The 17,994-nt window shown below is 54.4% G+C and overlaps 1 protein-coding gene across 3 annotated transcripts in view; it reads left to right on the forward strand.

Moving 5' to 3' along the window:
* The window catches only part of CPAMD8 (C3 and PZP like alpha-2-macroglobulin domain containing 8), a 99,547-nt gene that overhangs the window by 80,258 nt on the left and 1,295 nt on the right, over window positions 1–17,994 (forward strand). The window contains exons 28-41 of one of the 3 annotated variants that reach the window (XR_015166530.1): window positions 254–410; window positions 540–614; window positions 3,999–4,164; window positions 5,848–5,934; window positions 6,009–6,145; window positions 6,541–6,696; window positions 6,818–6,880; window positions 7,722–7,906; window positions 10,108–10,195; window positions 10,956–11,030; window positions 12,023–12,128; window positions 12,217–12,327; window positions 13,183–13,392; window positions 13,921–14,033. Coding sequence is in view for 2 of the 3 variants with exons in the window: in XM_086408601.1 (XP_086264727.1) it covers window positions 254–410; window positions 540–614; window positions 3,999–4,164; window positions 5,848–5,934; window positions 6,009–6,145; window positions 6,541–6,696; window positions 6,818–6,880; window positions 7,722–7,906; window positions 10,108–10,195; window positions 10,956–11,030; window positions 12,023–12,128; window positions 12,217–12,327; window positions 13,183–13,392; window positions 13,916–14,033 (1,734 nt within the window). In the remaining variant the exon portion in view is untranslated. Of the gene's footprint in view, window positions 1–253; window positions 411–539; window positions 615–3,998; window positions 4,165–5,847; window positions 5,935–6,008; window positions 6,146–6,540; window positions 6,697–6,817; window positions 6,881–7,721; window positions 7,907–10,107; window positions 10,196–10,955; window positions 11,031–12,022; window positions 12,129–12,216; window positions 12,328–13,182; window positions 13,393–13,915; window positions 14,034–17,994 lie in introns of all 3 variants that reach the window. The other 2 variants (XM_086408601.1, XM_086408602.1) reach the window with 2 other exon arrangements.

Genomic DNA, 17,994 nt, shown 5'->3' on the forward strand with positions numbered 1-17,994 from the left:
TCCCAGGTGGGAGGGAGTTAACAGGGAAGATAGGCTGTATCATCAGGCCCTGCTGGGTGCCCACACACTTCCATCAAGTGCTCACAACAGGGCAGACTGGGCCCTCGTGTCTTACAGAGAAGGAAGCAGAGTCTTGGGTGAAGTGGGGAGTGTACCACAGTCCCTCAAGGGGCACATGGGAGGTGACTTTGTTTTGGGACAGCCCGGCCCTTGCTGTCTCAGCTCTCTCAGCCTGTACTCCATCCTGTTTCAGGCTCACAGCCTTTGTCCTCAAGTCCTTCGCCCAGGCTCGCAGCTTCATCTTCATCGACCCTCTGGAGCTGGAGGCCGCCAAGGACTGGATTGTCCAGCAGCAGCAGGCAGATGGCTCCTTCCCGGCAGTGGGCAGGATTCTGAACAAGGACATTCAGGTCAGCAGCTTCTCAGCCTCCTCCGGGAGCCCTGGCCTTGTGCTGCTTGCTCCCCGGGTTTGTCTGCGGCCAGTGGGGTTGGGAGGCTGTCCCCTCTGGTTGGGGTGAGACCCACAAATCCTCTTACAGGGTGGGATCCACGGCACAGTCCCACTGACAGCCTACGTGGTGGCTGCGCTCTTGGAAGTGGACCCAGCCTCGGAGGTAAGTGCACGGGGCCCGGGAGATGCTGGGCTGGAGGAGCGAGTGAGCAGTTTCCCCTTGCCAGCCAGGCTGGCCATCTTCTGGCCATCTTCAGCTTCTATTTCTTCCTTGCTGTCCTCCTTCTGTTCATTAATGGGACATTTTCATGCTTTCCAATGGTCACAGTTCTTGTGACCTAAGCACTTCTTGTGACCTTACCACTTCTTGTGACCTAAGCAGATGCATGAGAGATTCTGGCAGTAGTCATGAGGGGCATGCATGTGTCCCTGAGTTCAAGCCTTCCCAGGACTGTCCATAGCCCCCAGCTCCCATTTGGAGAATCATTTGAGGCTCAGTCATTATCCTGGACAGTGACCTGTGGGCTGACTTTAGGAAGCCTGATACAAAATGTTGGATGGGACTTCCCTGGCAGTCCTGTAGTTAAAGACTCCGTGCTCCCAATGCAGGGTCTTGGGTTTGATCCTTGGTTGGGAACTAAGATCCCACATGTCGTGCAGTGCAGCCAAAAAATTAAAAAAAAATTTTTTTTAACTTATGAATGCTTCGGGGGAGAAAGGTCTAGAACCTTTGGGGACAGTTAGTACTGGACCCAGCAGGGCTTAGATGTCCCAAGGAACCCAAGGCTTGTGTCACTTTTGTGAGGCTGTCCCAAGTGGGAGTGGCATGTCCCCTGCAGAGGGAGCTCCCAGGATAGACAGATCTCAGCCGCCAGGCTAGGGATTCCACCATTCCTCACATCTGTGCCAATGCTAAAAGCTCTGATGATGAATTATGATTTGTGGTGCTTCTCAGATCTTTCCACTTCACAATGCAGATTTGCAACTGCTGTGTTTAGAGTTTGCTGTGACCTAAGACCCTCCATGTTCCACATGCTTTGCCCAGAGGGCCCCTCACTTGCCATGTGTTAAGAGGTTGAATTGGGTTGCCCAAAACCCCAACCCCCTAAGTCAGCTCAGGCTGCTGTCACAAAATACCACAGACCAGGGCCTTAAACCACAGACCTTTATTTCTTTTTTAAAAGTTTGTATTGGAGTGTAGTTGCTTTACCGTGCTGCGTTAGTTTCTACTGAACAGCAAAGTGAGTCAGCTATACATACACATATGCATATGGGCTAAGTCGCTTCCGTTGTGTCTGAGTCTTTGCAACCCCGTGGACTGTAGGCCGCCAGGCTCCTCTGTTCATGGGATTCTCCAGGCAAGAGTACTGGAGTGGGTTGCCATGCCCTCCTCCAGGGGATCTTCGTGACCCAGGGATCGAACCCACATCTCCTGCATTGGCAGGTCGGTTCTTTACCACTAGCGCCAACTGGGAAACCCACATGTACATATATCCCCTCTTTTTTGAATTCCCTTACCACTTAGGTCATCAGAGCATTGAGTAGAGTTCCCTGTGCTGTATAGTAGGTTCTCATTAGTTATGTTTTATACATAATAGTGTGTATATGTCAATCCCAGCCTCCCAATTCATCCCCCTTTTTCTCCTTGGTGTCTGTTCATTTGTCCTCTACACTGTGTCTCTGTTTCTGCTTTGCAAATAGGTTCATCTGCACCGTTTTTCTAGACTCCACATATATGTGTTAACGTACAGTATTTGCTTTTGTCTTTCTGACTTACCCCACTTTGTGTGACAGTCTCTAGGTAAATCCACTTGTCTGCAGATGGCACACTTTTGTTCCTTTTTAAGGCTGAGTGATATTCCATTGTATATATGTACCACATCTCCTTTATCCGTTCCTCTATAAGTGGACATTTAGATTGCTTCTATGTCCTAGAGAAGACATTTATTTCTGATGGTTCTAGAGACTGGAAAGTCCAAGGTCAGTGTTCTGGTTGATTCAGTCTTTTTTTTTCAGTTCCATTGTTAATGAGGGGTCTCTTCCTGACTTGGAGTCAGTCATCTCTTCTCTCTGTGTCTTCACATGGCCTTTTCTTGGTGTCTCACCATGAAGAGAGGTGGGATGGGGTTGAGGGGAGAGAAGGACAGAGAGAGAGACCACTGTGGTCTCCTTTATAAGCAGTCTAACTGATTATAGGGGCGCCACTCTCTTGCGTGTGTGTGTTAGTCCATGGAAATCTCCAGGCAAGAATGCTGGAGTGGGTATTCTTCCTGACCCAGGAATTGAACTGGGGTGTCCTGCACTGCAGGTGGATTCTTTACCAGCTGAGCTACCAGGGAAGCTCCACTCTCTTGGTCTCATCTAAACCTAATAATCTCCCAAAGCACCAGCCTGTCCCCTGCTACCCCCCCCCCCCCCGCAACCACTGGGGGTTAAGACTTCAAGATACAAATCTGTGAAGGGGAGCTACAGATCCAGCCCAAGACTCCAGAATGTGGTTGTGTTTGCAGACAAGGCCTTTATAGAGGTAGTCGTGTTGAAATGCGGACTTTAGGGTGGGTACTGATCCAATATGCCTAGCATCCTGGGAAAAGGAGGACATTAGGGCACAGAGACCCTCACAGAAGGAAGACGCCGTGGAGATACAGGGAGGAGATGGCCAGGAGAGAGGCCTGCGGCCAATCCTCTGCTCGTGGCCCTCAGAAGGAACCGACCTTGCCAACACATTGATCTCAGACTTCTGGCCTCCAGGTCCACAAGACAAGAAATGTCTACTTTAAAACAAACAAACAGTATTTACTCATTTATTTGGCTGCTCTGGGTCTTAGTTTGTGGCACACAGGATCTTCAGTCCTCTTTGCAGCCTTTGGGATCTTTAACTGCTGCATGCAAACTCTTAGCTGCAGCATGGGCCCTAGTTCCCTGACCAGGGATTGAACCCGGGCCCCCTGCATTGGGAACGCGGAGTCTCAGCCACTGGACCACCAGGGAAGTCCTTAAATTCATGAATGTTTTGACTCACTCATTTTTCCATTTAACCTATATTACTGGGCAGCTTCTCTGAACTAAGGCCATCACTGGACAATGAACTTGGTTTCTGTCCTCCAACCACTCACACTGTGGGGCAAGAGCATGATCAGGGTTGGTGGGCTTCTTGGAGGGGGTGACAATTGAGGTGAGGCTTGGAGGATGAGGTGGGCCTGAGCTGGGAGGTCTTAGAAGCCAGCCTGGTGATGGTGTGGTATGGGGCAGGGCAGCCAGGGCTCTCCCTGCTTCCTCCTGAGTGTCTCTGAGTTGAATGGTTATGCTCAGACTTCATTTGGAAAACGTTGGCACCACCATATTAATAAAAGAAAGGGAATGGGGGGTTTTGAAAGCCGGGGCTGTAGGCAATCATGCACCAGAAGTATACAAAGTGAGGGGCTGCAAGCCATCCAGTGGTTTCCCAGGCATGCCCCTGGGACTTTCGGGAGGGTGGTCTGCATGGTGAAGGCTGAGCAGCCTCCCAGAGCTCCACTTCCCACCCTACTCCCACCCCACCCTGCAGGAGGAGAGGGGTGCCATTACCAAAGCCAGACACTTCCTGGAGTCCAGCGCATCCCTGGTTACGGACCCCTACAGCAGTGCCCTGACCGCCTACGCGCTGACCCTGCTCCGCAGCCCTGCAGCCCCTGCCGCTCTGCGAAAACTCCGCAGCCTGGCTATCACCCAGGGTAGGTGCCCTTGCCCACCAGCCCAGCAGACACAGGAAGCAGCTCATGGACACGTGCTTGAAACTAAGGAGGCGTCCTTGGCTCACTCTGTTTTGTTTACTCATTTATTTGTTGTTGTTTAGTTGCTAAGTCGTGTCTGACTCTTTTGCTAACCCATGGGCTGTCACCCACCAGGCTCCTCTGTCCAGGGGATTTCCCTGGCAAGACTACTGGGGTGGCTTACCATTTCCTTTTACAGGGGTCTTCCCCACACAGAGACTGAACCTGCATCTCTGGCTTTGGGAGGCAGATTCTTTACCACTGTGCCACCAGGGAAGTCCTGGTGTGTGTGTTAGTCTCTCAGGCGTGTCCGACTCTTTGCTACCTCATGGAATGTATCCCGCCAGGCTCCTCTGTCCATGGGATTCTCCAGGCAAAAATGCTGGAGTGGGTTGCCTTTCTCTTCTTCAGGGGATCTTCTTGACCCAGGGATCAAACCTGGGTCTCCTGCATTGCAGACTGATTCTTTATTGTCTGAACCATCAGGGAAGCCCTTATTTATTACTTACTCATTATCGCATCTACTAATGACTTCATTTGATAAGGTGGCTTGAGCCTGAGCATCATTTTCTTCCCTAATGAAACAAAGGATGCTACCCCAGCCCCCAATGGGCGGAAGAGTGCTCAGGGATCCCTGGTAGAAGATCCCCCAGACTTCCTAGAAACCATCCTGAGGCAGAGTGCTGGGAGGCAGGGGAGGGCTGCAGCCAGACCCCACCCTGCCCCCCATTGCTGGGTGAGCCTCAGAAAGCCTCTTTCCTCTGGTGGTGTCCATCTCCTCAACTACAAAGTGATTCCCCATTGTGTTTGGGGAGCCCCAGTCACCAAGCCGTGACTTCTTGGAATGTCTCCAAAATCGGTCCCCTCCCCCTGCCCCTTGGCCTTCCCCAGCAGCTGCACTGGAATCAAGCTTCCATCACCTTCTCTGCTTAAGAAGAAGGAAAAAAATATTTCAAAAGCAAAATTCTAAAACCACCCAGTTGAATGATGGTGTCAATTTAGAACTAAATGCTCAAGATCTGAGGCTGGGAGGGCTGATTTTTCTGTGTTTTGAGGGCTTTTTATACTTCATATGAGCTTAGAATCCTTGGTGTCTTTGGAAATAGGGAGTGACTTCCTGGGCCCCAAGGGAGGATAACCCCCCGGGCCTGCATCAGGGCCCCAGCCAGAAGGGAGACCATTGATTAAGGATGTCTGCCAGGGATGCAGAAGAGTAGCCATTGATTAGTGATGTCTGTTGAGGGTTCAGAAAAGCAGCCATGGATTGGTAATGTCTGCCAGGGCTTCCTCTGTGGGCTCAGTGGTAAAGTATCTGCCTGTAGTGCCAGAGACGCAGGAGATGTGGGTTCAATCCCTGGGTCAGGAAGATCCCCTGGAGGAGAGCATGGGAACCCACTCCAATGTTCTTGCCTGGAGAATCCCATACACAGAGGAGGCTGGTGGGCCACAGTCCATGGAGTTGCAAAGAGTCGGATGCAACTGAAGTGACTGAGCAGCAGCAGCAACCAGGGGTGCAGGAGGGGCTGGATTTGACCCTGTAGTTGCAGATCTGAGATGTAGCCCCAAGGCCCTTACTGTCTCCGCCATCTTTCCCTGGTGCCCTCTTCCACTGGGGTCCAGCCTTGATCTGTTCTGGCCTTGCAGATGGGGTGACCCACTGGAGCTTGACGGGTTCCCGGGATGTGGACAAGGATGCATTCCTAAGCTTCAGTGACGGGGTCTATCAGACAGGTATGGGCCACCCCACCCCCAGTGCCTGCTTTGGGCACTGGGTCCTGGGTCCCAGCCGGTCTCTTCCACTGCAGTGGTCTCGGCCGAGGTGGAAATGACAGCTTATGCCCTGCTGACCTACACCCTCCTGGGAGACGTGGCCACCGCCCTGCCTGTGGTGAAGTGGCTGTCCCAGCAGCGAAACGCCCTCGGGGGCTTCTCTTCTACTCAGGTGCGCCAGGCAGAGCCAAAGGGAGGGCTCAGGTCTGGGTGGCCTAGACTCGGGACTCAGAGCCCTCTAGGAAGTTACCCAGTGCTTCTAGTCTTAGGACGGCTCCTTACCTGCACCTCTGGGAGCACGAAGTCCAAGAGAGGATGGGAGGATGGGGCTGAGGGATGGAGGCGGCAGGCTCTGGGATAGGGACCAGCCCCTCCTTCTGTGGAGATGCCCCCCAGCTTCCTGGGGTCCCCAACTCTGTGGGTGTCTACACCAGATCTGCTCTCCGTTCCAGCCACATGAGTCCCTGGCCTCAGTGAGGGTCCATGGAACCCCCAGTTTGGGCCAGACCTCTGGCACAGGTGGAGGCACCTTCTGGGGCTGACTTCGGTCTCCCGCTCTGTCCCCAGGACACCTGCGTGGCTCTGCAGGCCTTGGCAGAGTACGCCATCTTGTCCTATGCGGGCGGCGTCAACCTCACCGTCTCCCTGGCCTCCACCAACTTGGACTACCAGGAGACCTTCGAGCTGCACAGGGGCAACCAGAAGCTTCTGCAGATGGCCGCGGTACGTGTTCCCATGACCAGGGCTGGGGGCAGGGCAGCGAGAGCAGCCCCTCCTCGCTGCCTGTCTGTCCCTGTGTGTCTGCAGGTGGGCGGAGGGGAACCGTAGCCTCTTCTCTCCCCAGATCCCCAGCCTCCCCACGGGGCTGTTTGTGAGCGCCAGGGGTGAAGGCTGCTGTCTGATGCAGGTGAGGCTTCGGGGAAAGGGGAGTGCTCCCAGGGGACGCTGGAGGCTCAGTACCTGGCCAGGCTGGGTGGGGTGGCTGTGTGTGTGAGAACCACCCTGAGACAGCCTGTCAGCCCCCTGAGATGTCACCCACTCTGGAGAAGGAAATGGCAACCCACTCCAGTATTGTTGCCTGGAGGATCCCATGGACAGAGGAGCCTGGCACGCTACAGTCCACGGGCTAGCAAAAGAGTCGGACACGACTGAGTGACTAAACCACACCACCCCTGCCCAAGGCAGAACCCAAGGTAGATGGCAGTGTGTCCCCTTGGGTGAAACCGCATCTGATTCTCATTTTGGTGGTCTCTGACCCTGTGCTCCACCCTCCACCGTGGGACTTGCCTGGTGGCTCAAGGTTATTCTCTCAGCCAAGTCTGAATGTAGATGCCCAGCCTGGACTCAGCCTGGCCCTCCCTGAGGCCCCTTAGTCAGCAGGCTCAGGATTTAGTTGTATTCTGATTGGGAGAGACTGGTTGCCTGAGCTTTGGCCAATGGTCAGAGGGCAAGTCAGCCAGGAGAACCCTGTAGCCTCAACTTCTCCATCTGAAAAATGGAGCCCAGACAACACAGTAGTTAACAGGAGAGGGAGCCCGGTTTGCAGACACACCTGGGCTTGAAGCATGGAAGAATGGGATGATGGTTGTACCTACACCATCAGGGTTAAAGGGAATGACAACCATGCCCAGGACTGTCTCCAGTATCCCTGACCTCATCGCTCTAGCTGTCCCCCACCTTCTCCTGCCCCTGTCTTTCCCCTCTCCACCCCCACGGCCCCTAAGCCTCTGTCCTCCCCCATCTCCCAGATTGATGTCACCTACAATGTGCCCGACCCGGTGGCCAAGCCATCCTTCCAGCTGCTTGTGAACCTCCAGGAGCCTGAGGCTGAGCAGCAGCGACCCCCCTCACCTGCCTCCTCAGCTGATGATGATGACCCAGCAGCTGACCAGCACCAGCAGGAGTACCAGGTGACCCTGGAGGTGTGCACCAGGTAAGGCGTCCTGCCCCGCTGGCTGGCACCCCGCCTGGGTGATGTTCTGTAGAGTGATGCTCTCAGCTAGGAACGTCTGGGGGACTTACCTGGCCCCATAGATGTTTCCCGACTAGAGCCAAAGTTGTGGCTGACCAGCCCCCGTGCTCCTTATTCTGATTACAAGACACACCTCAGCAACACCCATCAGGAAGCTATGAAGGACAAGATTTCTTACTCACAGGTCCTGGAGGGTACTTGACCCTCCTGGGGGTCACCCAGTGAGGTCACCGGTAGAGAGAGAGAGAGAAGTTATGGAACTGCGGTTCTACCTTTATTGAAATCTGAGGGGAGGGGTGTGCCTAGGGTTTTGTGGGTTCACTATTGGTGAATTTATAATATAAGAACGGTAATTGAGGTGCAGGAAGGGGAAGGCAGGGTGACCCAAGTAGTCAGTTATTTAAATAACCCAGGGCTATTTTATTTTGGTCATCCCACATACTGCATGCAGAGTCTTAGCTCCCTGACCAGGGATCAAACCTGTGCCCCCTGCAGTTGGAAGCGCAGAGTCTTGACCATTGAACCATCAGGGAAGTCCCTACCCAGGGCTCTGAAAGAGAGATATTCATGGGTGGGGGCAGCCTGTTTCCTTATTGGTTGTTGTGTTAGTAGCTGTCAATATCTTTATTCAAGATGAATGTCTTTGAAATGGATCCCTTTGCAATCAAAGGCTTACACTACAGATGATTTCTGAAATGAGTGAAATAAATGGAAGTGCTTCTGAATGGGTGCAGCAGACTCCAGTGGCAGGTGGGGCTGGGAGGGACGGCTGTTTGTGGCCCTTCCATGACCCACCCGCCCCAGGTGTGACCCTAGAACCAGTTCACTGAGGGTCCTCAGGAGGTGGGAGTGCACGCAGCTGCCCACAAAGGATGCTCATTGCCATGGCAATGATGGGGGAACCCAAAGGTGGTTGGTAGCCATGAAGCTGAAACCCATCAGAGCTGCCCAGGCACCTTCCTTAACCTTAACCCTTAACCCTCACGTGCCCAAGGCCACCCCCAATTTGGGACGTTCTGAAGAACAAGCCCAACTGGGCCCAAGCCCCAGAGTAGCGGGTCCCTGAACCATTTCTGGTTAGCAGTGAGACTTGGGGTGGTACCGTTCAGCAGGGCTGTGACCACCATCCAATTGGGTGGAGGAACAAGAAGCAGCTGGACTGGCCCTGGCACGTCCTCTGGGGACACCTCTGTTCCTTTCTCAGATGGGAAGAAACTAACCGTGTGCCAGCTGGGTATGGCATCTCTTAGGCCCCACCTCCACAGAAGCCTGCTCTGCCCATCCCAGGGGCTCTGGTCATCCCGTCCCCTTGTGCCCACGGTCTGCAGGGCCCTCACTGAATACCAGCCTCCCTGTCACCAGTACCCAGCACAGGGAGGGCCTGGCACGAGGCAGGCCCTAGAGGCAGTATTTACCCACCACCTCCCCCACGTCACAGAAGGGGAAACGGGGCTGGCACTGGCGAGCAGCCTGGGCTCCCTTGGCCCCACAGAGCCGTTTCCCACACGGGAGGCACATGATGGTTGTCGTTCACTCAGTCATGTCTGACTCTTTGTGACCCTGTGGATTGTAGCCCACCAGGCTTCTCTGTCCATGGGATTGTCCAGGAAAGAATACTGGAGCGGGTTGATATTCCCTTCTTGAGGGGATTTTCCTGACCCAGGGATCAAACCCATACCTCCTGCGTCTCCTGCACTGGCAGGGAGAATATTTACCACCGCGCCACCCAGTCGATCCCCCCCAGAGTTTGCTGAAACTCATGTCCGTTGAGTCGGTGATGCCATCCAACCATCTCAACCTCTGTCACCCACTTCTCCTCTTGCCCTTAATCTTTCCCAGCATCAGGGTCTTTTCCAATGAGTTGGCTCTTCGCATCAGTGGCCAAAGTATTGGAGCTTCAGCTTCAGCATCAGTCCTTCCAATGAATATTCAGGGTTGATTTCCTTTAGGGTTGACCTGGGTCAGGCCAAGAAGACTTGGCAAAGCCTTTTCCATATGGTTTAAGTCTTTCAGCTATGAAATGGAATGACCAGTGACCCCCCCAAGGGTGTCTGTGCAGCCAGACCCGGGGCAGGCTAGAGGGCTGTAGGGACAGAGCAGACCATGAATTCCACTGAGGGGCTTGAGTTCAAGGGCCCCTCTTTGTCTCCTTTCATCGACAGGTGGCTGCATGCAGGGTCCTCCAACATGGCGGTCCTGGAGGTGCCCCTACTGTCAGGGTTCCGGGCGGACATCGAGAGCCTGGAGCAGGTGAGGGGGCGCTGGTGGGCAGGGGCCGGACAGGGTCTGTGGACCTGCCATGGTTGCAGATTCCTAGCCCTTCATAAAGTGGGGTTGTGCTTTTGTTTTTGCCTTACTTTCTCCTGGCAAAGTTGGTGCTCTGAGACTGGCCATCTGCGGAGGGGCAGGTGGGGAGGGGTTGGGTCTTTCCGCCAGAAGGTGTCGCTCACTAGGCCATCTGTGCTGTTACCCATGCGACTGAGGATGTTTACACTTTGGGGATGACATGGGGTGCCGGGGAGTGCTTCCAGAGACTTGCCAGCACCGTCCGCTTAAAGAGAGACCAGCCCCATTTTGCATGTGGGGGAGATGGTCACCAAGAGGGGAAGCAGCCTTGCCAAGGAGGTCAGCCATGTGGGGAGGGTGGAGCACGCTGGATAGGGGTTGGGGGTGAATGGTGCAGGTGAAGCAGGAGCAGGTGGCAGGGCTCAGTGGGTGCCTTGGGGCCTTGGCCTGGGACTGAGACTTGATCAGGGGAGACTGTGGCAGGGAAGTGGAGGCAGGCACTCAGGACAGTGATACCCAGCCTTGAATGCCCTCTCAGGCGTGTTGGCTGCCACCTCCTTGGCCTAGACCATGGGGACTTGCTGGATGCCTGTGGGCAAACTCCTCAGCCTCTGGGGCCTCGGCTCCTCATGGGTCCAGCCCACCTTGGGCCCTTGGAGATCAGAGGACGAGAGTATTGGGGTCAGAGGGGCTGGGCATATCCTGACTCTGGCTTCCTTGCCAGCTGCTCCTTGACAAGCACGTGGCACTGAAGAGGTACGAGCTGGCTGGCCGCAGAGTGCTCTTCTACTTTGATGAGGTACTGCGGGCTGGGGTAGCGGTGGGCAGAGGCCTCCACAGCAGCCGCATTGGCGAGGGCATAGCTGCCATGGCCTGTTAATGGTTCTGGCAATGTTCTCATACCAAGAAAAAGAAACCAGAAGAGTCAATCCATGAGGAGTTGGCACGGCTGCCTGCTCTGTGCCTCAGCCAGCTCGCTTTGGTGGAAAAAGTTAGGAGGGGTGTGGAATAGTATCCAGGCATCAGAATGAAGCACTGACTTTCTGAGTCTCAAAAACACGCTGAGTTGAACAGACAGAAAGCAGATTGGTGGTTTCCAGGGTTGGGGGGATAAGCAGTGGGTGCAAATGGGGATCCCGTTTCTTTTATTCTTTTTTTCTGGAGGATAACTGTGTTGGTTTCTGCTGTACAAGGGAGTAAATCAGCTGCATGTATACATATATCCCCTCCCTCATGGACCTCCCTCCCACCTCGCCCCCCATCCCACCGCTCTAGGTCACTACAGAGCACTGAGCTGAGCCTCCCACTAGTATCTGCTGTAGACATGGTGGTGTGTTTATGTCAGTCCTGTTTTCCCAATCCGTCCAGCCCTCCTCTTCCTGCTCTGTGTCTGCATGTCCATTCTCTACGTCTGCATCTCTATTCCTGCCTGCAAACAGGTTCATCTGTACCATTTTTCTAGATGGAAAAGTTCTACAGACAGTGGTTGCACCCTGTCTTGCACAATTGCAAGACTGTGAATGTACACACACACACACACACACACAGGGAGGAAGGGCATCTGGCATGGTGAGTGTGGGAGATGAAAGACCAGCTGAGACCCTTCCCACGTGGGTGGAAGGACCCACAAAATCGAAATAAGATCGGGTTTCTGTTTCACGCCTCCGGGGCACCCCGCAATCAACCAGTTCTGCATTCACACTTTGGGGCATCATAGAGCACAGAGGCCGAAGCTCAGTCTCCAGCCCTAGTGGGCCCAGCCAAGCCTGAGCCTGCCCGCTGCCCCTGCAGATCCCCAGCCGGTGTTTGACGTGCGTGCAGTTCCGGGCGCTCCGGGAGCACGTCGTGGGCAGGACGTCGGCGCTGCCCATCTTGGTGTACGACTACTATGAGCCTGGTAGGCCCACGTCCGCCACCCGCAACCCCAGCTCGGTCCCTCACCCTGTCATCCATCACCTGGTCACCCTTTTCTCTTGGTCCCGCAGCCTTCGAGGCCACGCGCTTCTACAATGTCAGCGCGCGCAGCCCGCTCGCCCGGGAGCTGTGCGCGGGGCCTGCGTGCAACGAAGTGGAGCGCGCCCTGGCCCAGGGCCCCGGTGAGTGCGCGAGGCCACTGCCCCTTCCGAGCACCCGCCACCCCAACACGACCCGTGGGCCTGTGGGAGGGCTGCCCATTTGGAGGGAGTCGTCAGGCGGGGGAGCGTACAGCGTGGTACAAGGAGGAAGGCCCGGCTCGGTCAAGGGCGCGCGTCCTGAGCCGAGGCGGTTCAAGTGCGCAGGCAGCGGGGAAGAAGGAGGGATTCGAGGGGTGGGAGTGAGCAGAGGAAGGGGGCGGGGTCCTAGCTGGATGAGGGCGGGGCCCATCGAGGTGGGGTGGGCAGTGAAGAGGTGGGGCCTGGAAGGGCGGGTGTGGGCCGTGTGAGGGGGCGGGACCTAGCCTGGTGGGGATTGCAGTGAGGAGGGGCGGGGCCTAGAGGGGTGGGTGTGGGCAGGGGTGAGGGGGCGGAGCCAAGGGAGAGTGGGAAATGATGAGGGCGGGGTCTAGCGGGGTGGGCGGGGCGGGCATAGAAGCCGGAGGCCCGGAAGGGAGCCCTTGCCTCCCCTCCCCCACAAGGCAGATCCAGGGACCCAAGCCGTGAGCTCAGACTGGCGGCAGCGAAGGGCGGAGTGGAATTACTGGGAACCCTTTTCTTTATTTTCCAAACTTCTTGAATTTAGATTGCATTTAGTTCAAAAGTTTTATTTTTTAATTTTGTTTTCATAAATACTAGGCAAATACTCGCGTGAAATTCCACCAGGTCAGGGCTCAGGGCTTCCCGGGCACTGTCTCCACTCTGTGGAGCGTGGTCCTGGCCCCTAGGGACTTCTCCATCCCAGGCCCAGGCAGAGGCGAGGGCCAAGTGGGGAGCTTGGAGTTCCCAGGGCCCTGACAGCTTCGCCTCGCCCGCCAGGCTGGTCCCCTGAAGAGCGAGGTCCCGTGGCCGTTCCGGAGGAGGGGGTGACAGTCACGCGCTGTGGCTGCGCCCGCGCCTGCAGCATCAGCGGGGAGCCGGTGTGTGGCTCCGACGGCGTTGTCTACGCCAGCGCCTGCCATCTGCAGGAGGCCGCCTGCCGCCGCCGCGTGAGATTGGAGCCCGCGCCCCCTGGCCGCTGCGCGCTTGGTGAGGACCCACCCCAGGGCCGGCCTCGGGGCTCCACCTCATCCCGGAATGTATCACTCCATCTTCTCCATCGTGCCATCTCCTCTCATCACCTCTTTGCGTCTGGGTCCGTTTGCACTGGGCTCCCTTGGTGGCTCAGTGGTAGAGTTTGCCTGCAATGCAGGAGACACGTTTTTGATCCCTGGGTGGGGAAGATCCCCTGGAGGAGGAAATGGTAACCCACTCCAGTGTTCTTGCCTGGAAAATCTCATATTGGGCTACAGTCCCTGGGGTTGCAAGAGTCTTAGCAACAAGAACCCTTTGCATCTCCTCCGTCTTGGTCAGTCTCTCTCCAGCCCCATCCCAACTTGGTGCTTTTCTGAGTCTCCCCATCTCTGATTTCTGTGTCCCCTTCCCCACCTTGTGACCTCACCTCCTATCTGTTGCTCTGGGCCACACATCCTTCCTCAAGCCCCCTGGGCTGTTGGTCATTCAGATCCTCTCTCTCCAGTGCCTTCCCTACTGACTCAGTCCTTCCTTCCAGAGCAGCCGACACCAGCCTTGGCCTTGTACAGCTACGAGTATGACTTGGGTCCCCTGGACACCGGGCACCTGGCAGCTGGCCATGAGTTGGTGGACTTGGATAAGGAAGCAGAGGACAGGTGAGAGCTGAATCTGCCCCCAGTCTCCCTCCACTGTGGAAGCTACTGATGGAGGGTCGACCTGCAAGGTTTTGGGGGATGAGGTGGATAACCTGTTCTCCCTTGACCTGCATCCACTCAGTGCATATCAGAGAGCAGCTTATATGTATAAGGTGAGCTTAAGAAGCCCTCCCAAGGACTGGACCTCAGGACAAACCTGTCCCTGAGACCCACTCACCCTTTTAAAAAAGTTATTCATGATGCAAGGAATGTTTTTTTCAAGAGGGGGTGCTATGGAGTCTTGCAGTGGGGTTGAAATTGTACCCAACTGGCTCAGACGGTAAAGAATCTGCCTGCAATGCAGGACACCTGGGTTCGATCCCTGGGTTGGGAAGATCCCCTGGAGAAGGGAATGACAACCCACTCCAGTGTTCTTGCCTGGACAATCCCATGGACAGAGGAGCCTGGAAGTCTACAGTCCACGGGGTCAAGAAGAATTGGACTCGACTAAGCAAAGCAACTAAGCACACACACCTAAAAAAAAAAAAAAGGTGGGGGGCGAAATTTATAGCCAAGGAGCACTTCCCTGGTAGCCCAGCTGGTAAAGAATCTGCCTGCAATGCAGGAGACTCTGGTTTAATTCCTGGGTCGAGAAGATCCCCTGGAGAAGGGATAGGCTCTGCACTCCAGTATTCTTGGGCTTCCTTGGTGGCTCAGCCGATGAAGAATCTGCCTGCAATGTGGGAGACCTGGGTTTGATCCCTGGGTTGGGAAGATCCCCTGGAGGAGGGCATGGCAACCCACTCTAGTATTCTTGCCTGGAGAATCCCCATGGACAGAGCAGTCTGGTAGGCTACAGTCCATGGGGTTGCAAAGAGTCAGACATGACTGAGCATAGTAAGCATAGCCAAGGAGTGGGGAAGGGGAGTCAGTGAATGGAAAATTACTGAGAGGAAACAATAGGGGGTGGAGGGGGGATATTCTAGCTAAAGAGACTGAACCTTATTCTTGCTGATGGCAGGCCAGGTTGATTGAGAGATCCTGAGAGATGGGGAGGAGCAGGGCAGGATGAAGAACCCAATCAGATATCAAGAGGGATCAATATGGAGGATATGGGGTTCTGGCTAAATTGATACGTTAGCCAGATTCTTGCTCCAGCTGGACAGTGTCAAGATGAACACGGAAGCCTGGAATTTGAGACTGAGGTGACAAAGAGCTCAGAGGAGCCCAAGTGGAGTTGGGAAGGATGGAGGAAATGTCACCAGAGAGCTCTGTGTGGGGAGGCTGGGAAGGGGCTTCCTGGAGGAGGCAAATCTTTTGGTTTGAGCCAACTCAACTCAAGTGGTTTAAACAACAGGTTGATCTATCAGCTTAGGTAAGTGCCAGGCCCTGGAGACTGGCTGCACTGGCAAGCCTCAGAGCCCTGCCTTCCTGGGTGGTAAAGGGTCTCTCCACCCCATGCTGGTGGCAAAGGCTGGTTTATATTCCCACTCAGCAAACCAGTAGGAAAACTTTTCTACCAGCACTCACCAAAGTCCTGGAGACTTGAGGGTGTACCGTCTTGCACTAGGCACTGGGTTTAGTTCACACGCGTGTAATTACTGGTGGAGCTGGGTCTAGGGTTACTGCTGCAGTATTTTGTTTCATTTTCCCTTCCGTGCCCTCTTTCCCCCCACCTCCACTTCACACATTCTCTCTCTTCTCTCCTTCCTAATCAAATTTCTTAAAAAAAATTTTTTTTAATTCATTTATTTGGCTACATTGGATTTTAGTTACAGTGTGGGGGCTCTTTCATTGCAGAGCACGGAAGCTCTTCAAGCTCCAGTTGTGTCTTGAAGGCTCAGTAGTTGTGGCCCTCGGGCTTCAGTAGTTACAGCATATGGACTCTTTAGTGGTGGGTGGGAAGAAGGCGATGGCACCCCACTCCAGTACTCTTGCCTGGAAGATCCCATGAACGGAGGAGCCTGGTAGGCTGCTGTCCATGGGGTCGAAAAGAGTTGGACGCGACTGGGCGACTTCACTTTCACTTTTCACTTTCATGCACTGGAGAAGGAAATGGCAACCCACTCCAGTGTTCTTGCCTGGAGAATCCCAGGGACAGGGGAGCCTGGTAGGCTGCCATCTGTGGGGTTGTGCAGAGTTGGACATGACTGAAGCGATACAGCAGCAGCAGCAGCAGCAGCAGCAGCAGTGGTGGGTGGTGTGTGGGCCTTGTTGCTCCGCAGCCTGTGGAATCTTAGATCCCTGAACAGGGATCGAAGCCATGTCTCCTGCTGTTGCCAGGCAGATTCTTAACCACTGGACCACCAGGGAAGTCGGCTCCATGCCCTCTTTTGTATTAATTGAATATCTTTTAGAATTCCACTTTAATTCAGTTATCGTGGTAGCTCTGAGGAACCAAACTATATACATCTTTAAACTTTTCACAGCCTACTTGGTGGGAGTATGGTAACCATTTCGCCAAAACGTAGCAACTTTGGAGCTGGTTATGTCCATGTGTTGTCCCCTCCCGTCCCTCATGCTATAATTGTCATATGTACAGTGGTGACTCCGGAGAAGGCAATGGCACCCCACCCCAGCACTCTTGCCTGGAAAATCCCATGGACGGAGGAGCCTGGTGGGCTGCAGTCCATGGGGTCGCTAGGAGTCGGACACGACTGAGCGACTTCACTTTCCCTTTTCACTTTCATGCATTGGAGAAGGGAATGGCAACCCACTCCGGTGTTCTTGCCTGGAGAATCCCAGAGACAGGGGAGCCTGGTGGGCTGCCGTCTGTGGGGTCGCACAGAGTCGGACACGACTGAAGTGACTTAGCAGCAGCAGCACAGTGGTGACTCAGTGGTAAAGAATCCACCTATCAATGCAGGAAACGCGGGTTCGATCCCTGGGTGGGGAAAATCCTTGGGAGAAGGAAATGGCAACCCACTCCACTATTCTTGCCTGGAGAATTCCACAGACAGAGAAAAGCCTGGAGGGCTGCAGTCCATGGGGTCACAAAAGATTCGGACACGACTTAGCGACTGAATGATAACACCTTTAAAGTCTCCCAGGTGTTGCCCATTGTTTCCAGTGTCTTCTGAGACAGATCTGCTTTTATTTTCATTATGGAAGGGGAGATTTTTATTAAACTTGAAAATTTGAAGCCACTGTAGGCTCACAGGCAGTTGTAAGAAATAACAGAGAGAGCTTTAGGTGCCCTTCATCCAGTTCCCCTCATTGGTAACATGACCAAGAATTCAAGTTACAGTGTCATACCAGGAAACTGACATGAGTGCAGTCTGCCCTTCTCACTCATTTCGCCACATTTACGTGTACTCGGCGGCTGTTGAGTCTGCAGTTCCCGCACACGTGAAAGTGAAAGTCACTCAGTCATGTCCGACTCTTTGCCACCCCATGGACTATACAGTCCATGGAATTCTCTAGGCCAGAACACTGGAGTGGGTAGCCTTTCCCTTCTCCAGGGGATCCTCCCAACCCAGGGATCGAACCCAGTTCTGCTTCATTGCAGGCTGATTCTTTACCAGCACAAGAGAAGCCCAAGAACACTGGAGTGGGTAGCCTATCCCTTCTCCAGAGGATTTCTCCCCAACCCAGGAATCAAACCAGGGTCTCCTGCATTGCAGGCAGATTCTTGACCAGCTGAGCCATGAGGGAAGCCCCTTTCAGCACTGGTACCTTTCTGTAATCATGACTGCAGTCAAGCTCCTGGACAGCCCATCACCTCAAGGATCCCTCTAGCTGCTGTTTTATAGCCATGTCCACCTTGCTTTCCCCCTAGCCATTCATCTGTCTTCCCACCCTATAATTTTGTCACTTCAGGGCTGCTTTGTAAACAGAATCACGGGGTATGTAGCCTTTCGAGATTGGCCTTTTCTCACTCAATAGAGTGAGTGAGAAAAGTGAACCACTGACAGCGCATCCGTGGCTGGTGTCGGATCAGTAGTTCCTGGCTTCTCATAGCTGATCGAGTTCCACGGATACG

Source organism: Bos grunniens, chromosome 7 (genome assembly GCF_055505025.1).
Source record: "Bos grunniens cultivar Pamir isolate PY7600 chromosome 7, Bosgru_T2T1.0, whole genome shotgun sequence".
Taxonomy (NCBI): domain Eukaryota; kingdom Metazoa; phylum Chordata; class Mammalia; order Artiodactyla; family Bovidae; genus Bos; species Bos grunniens.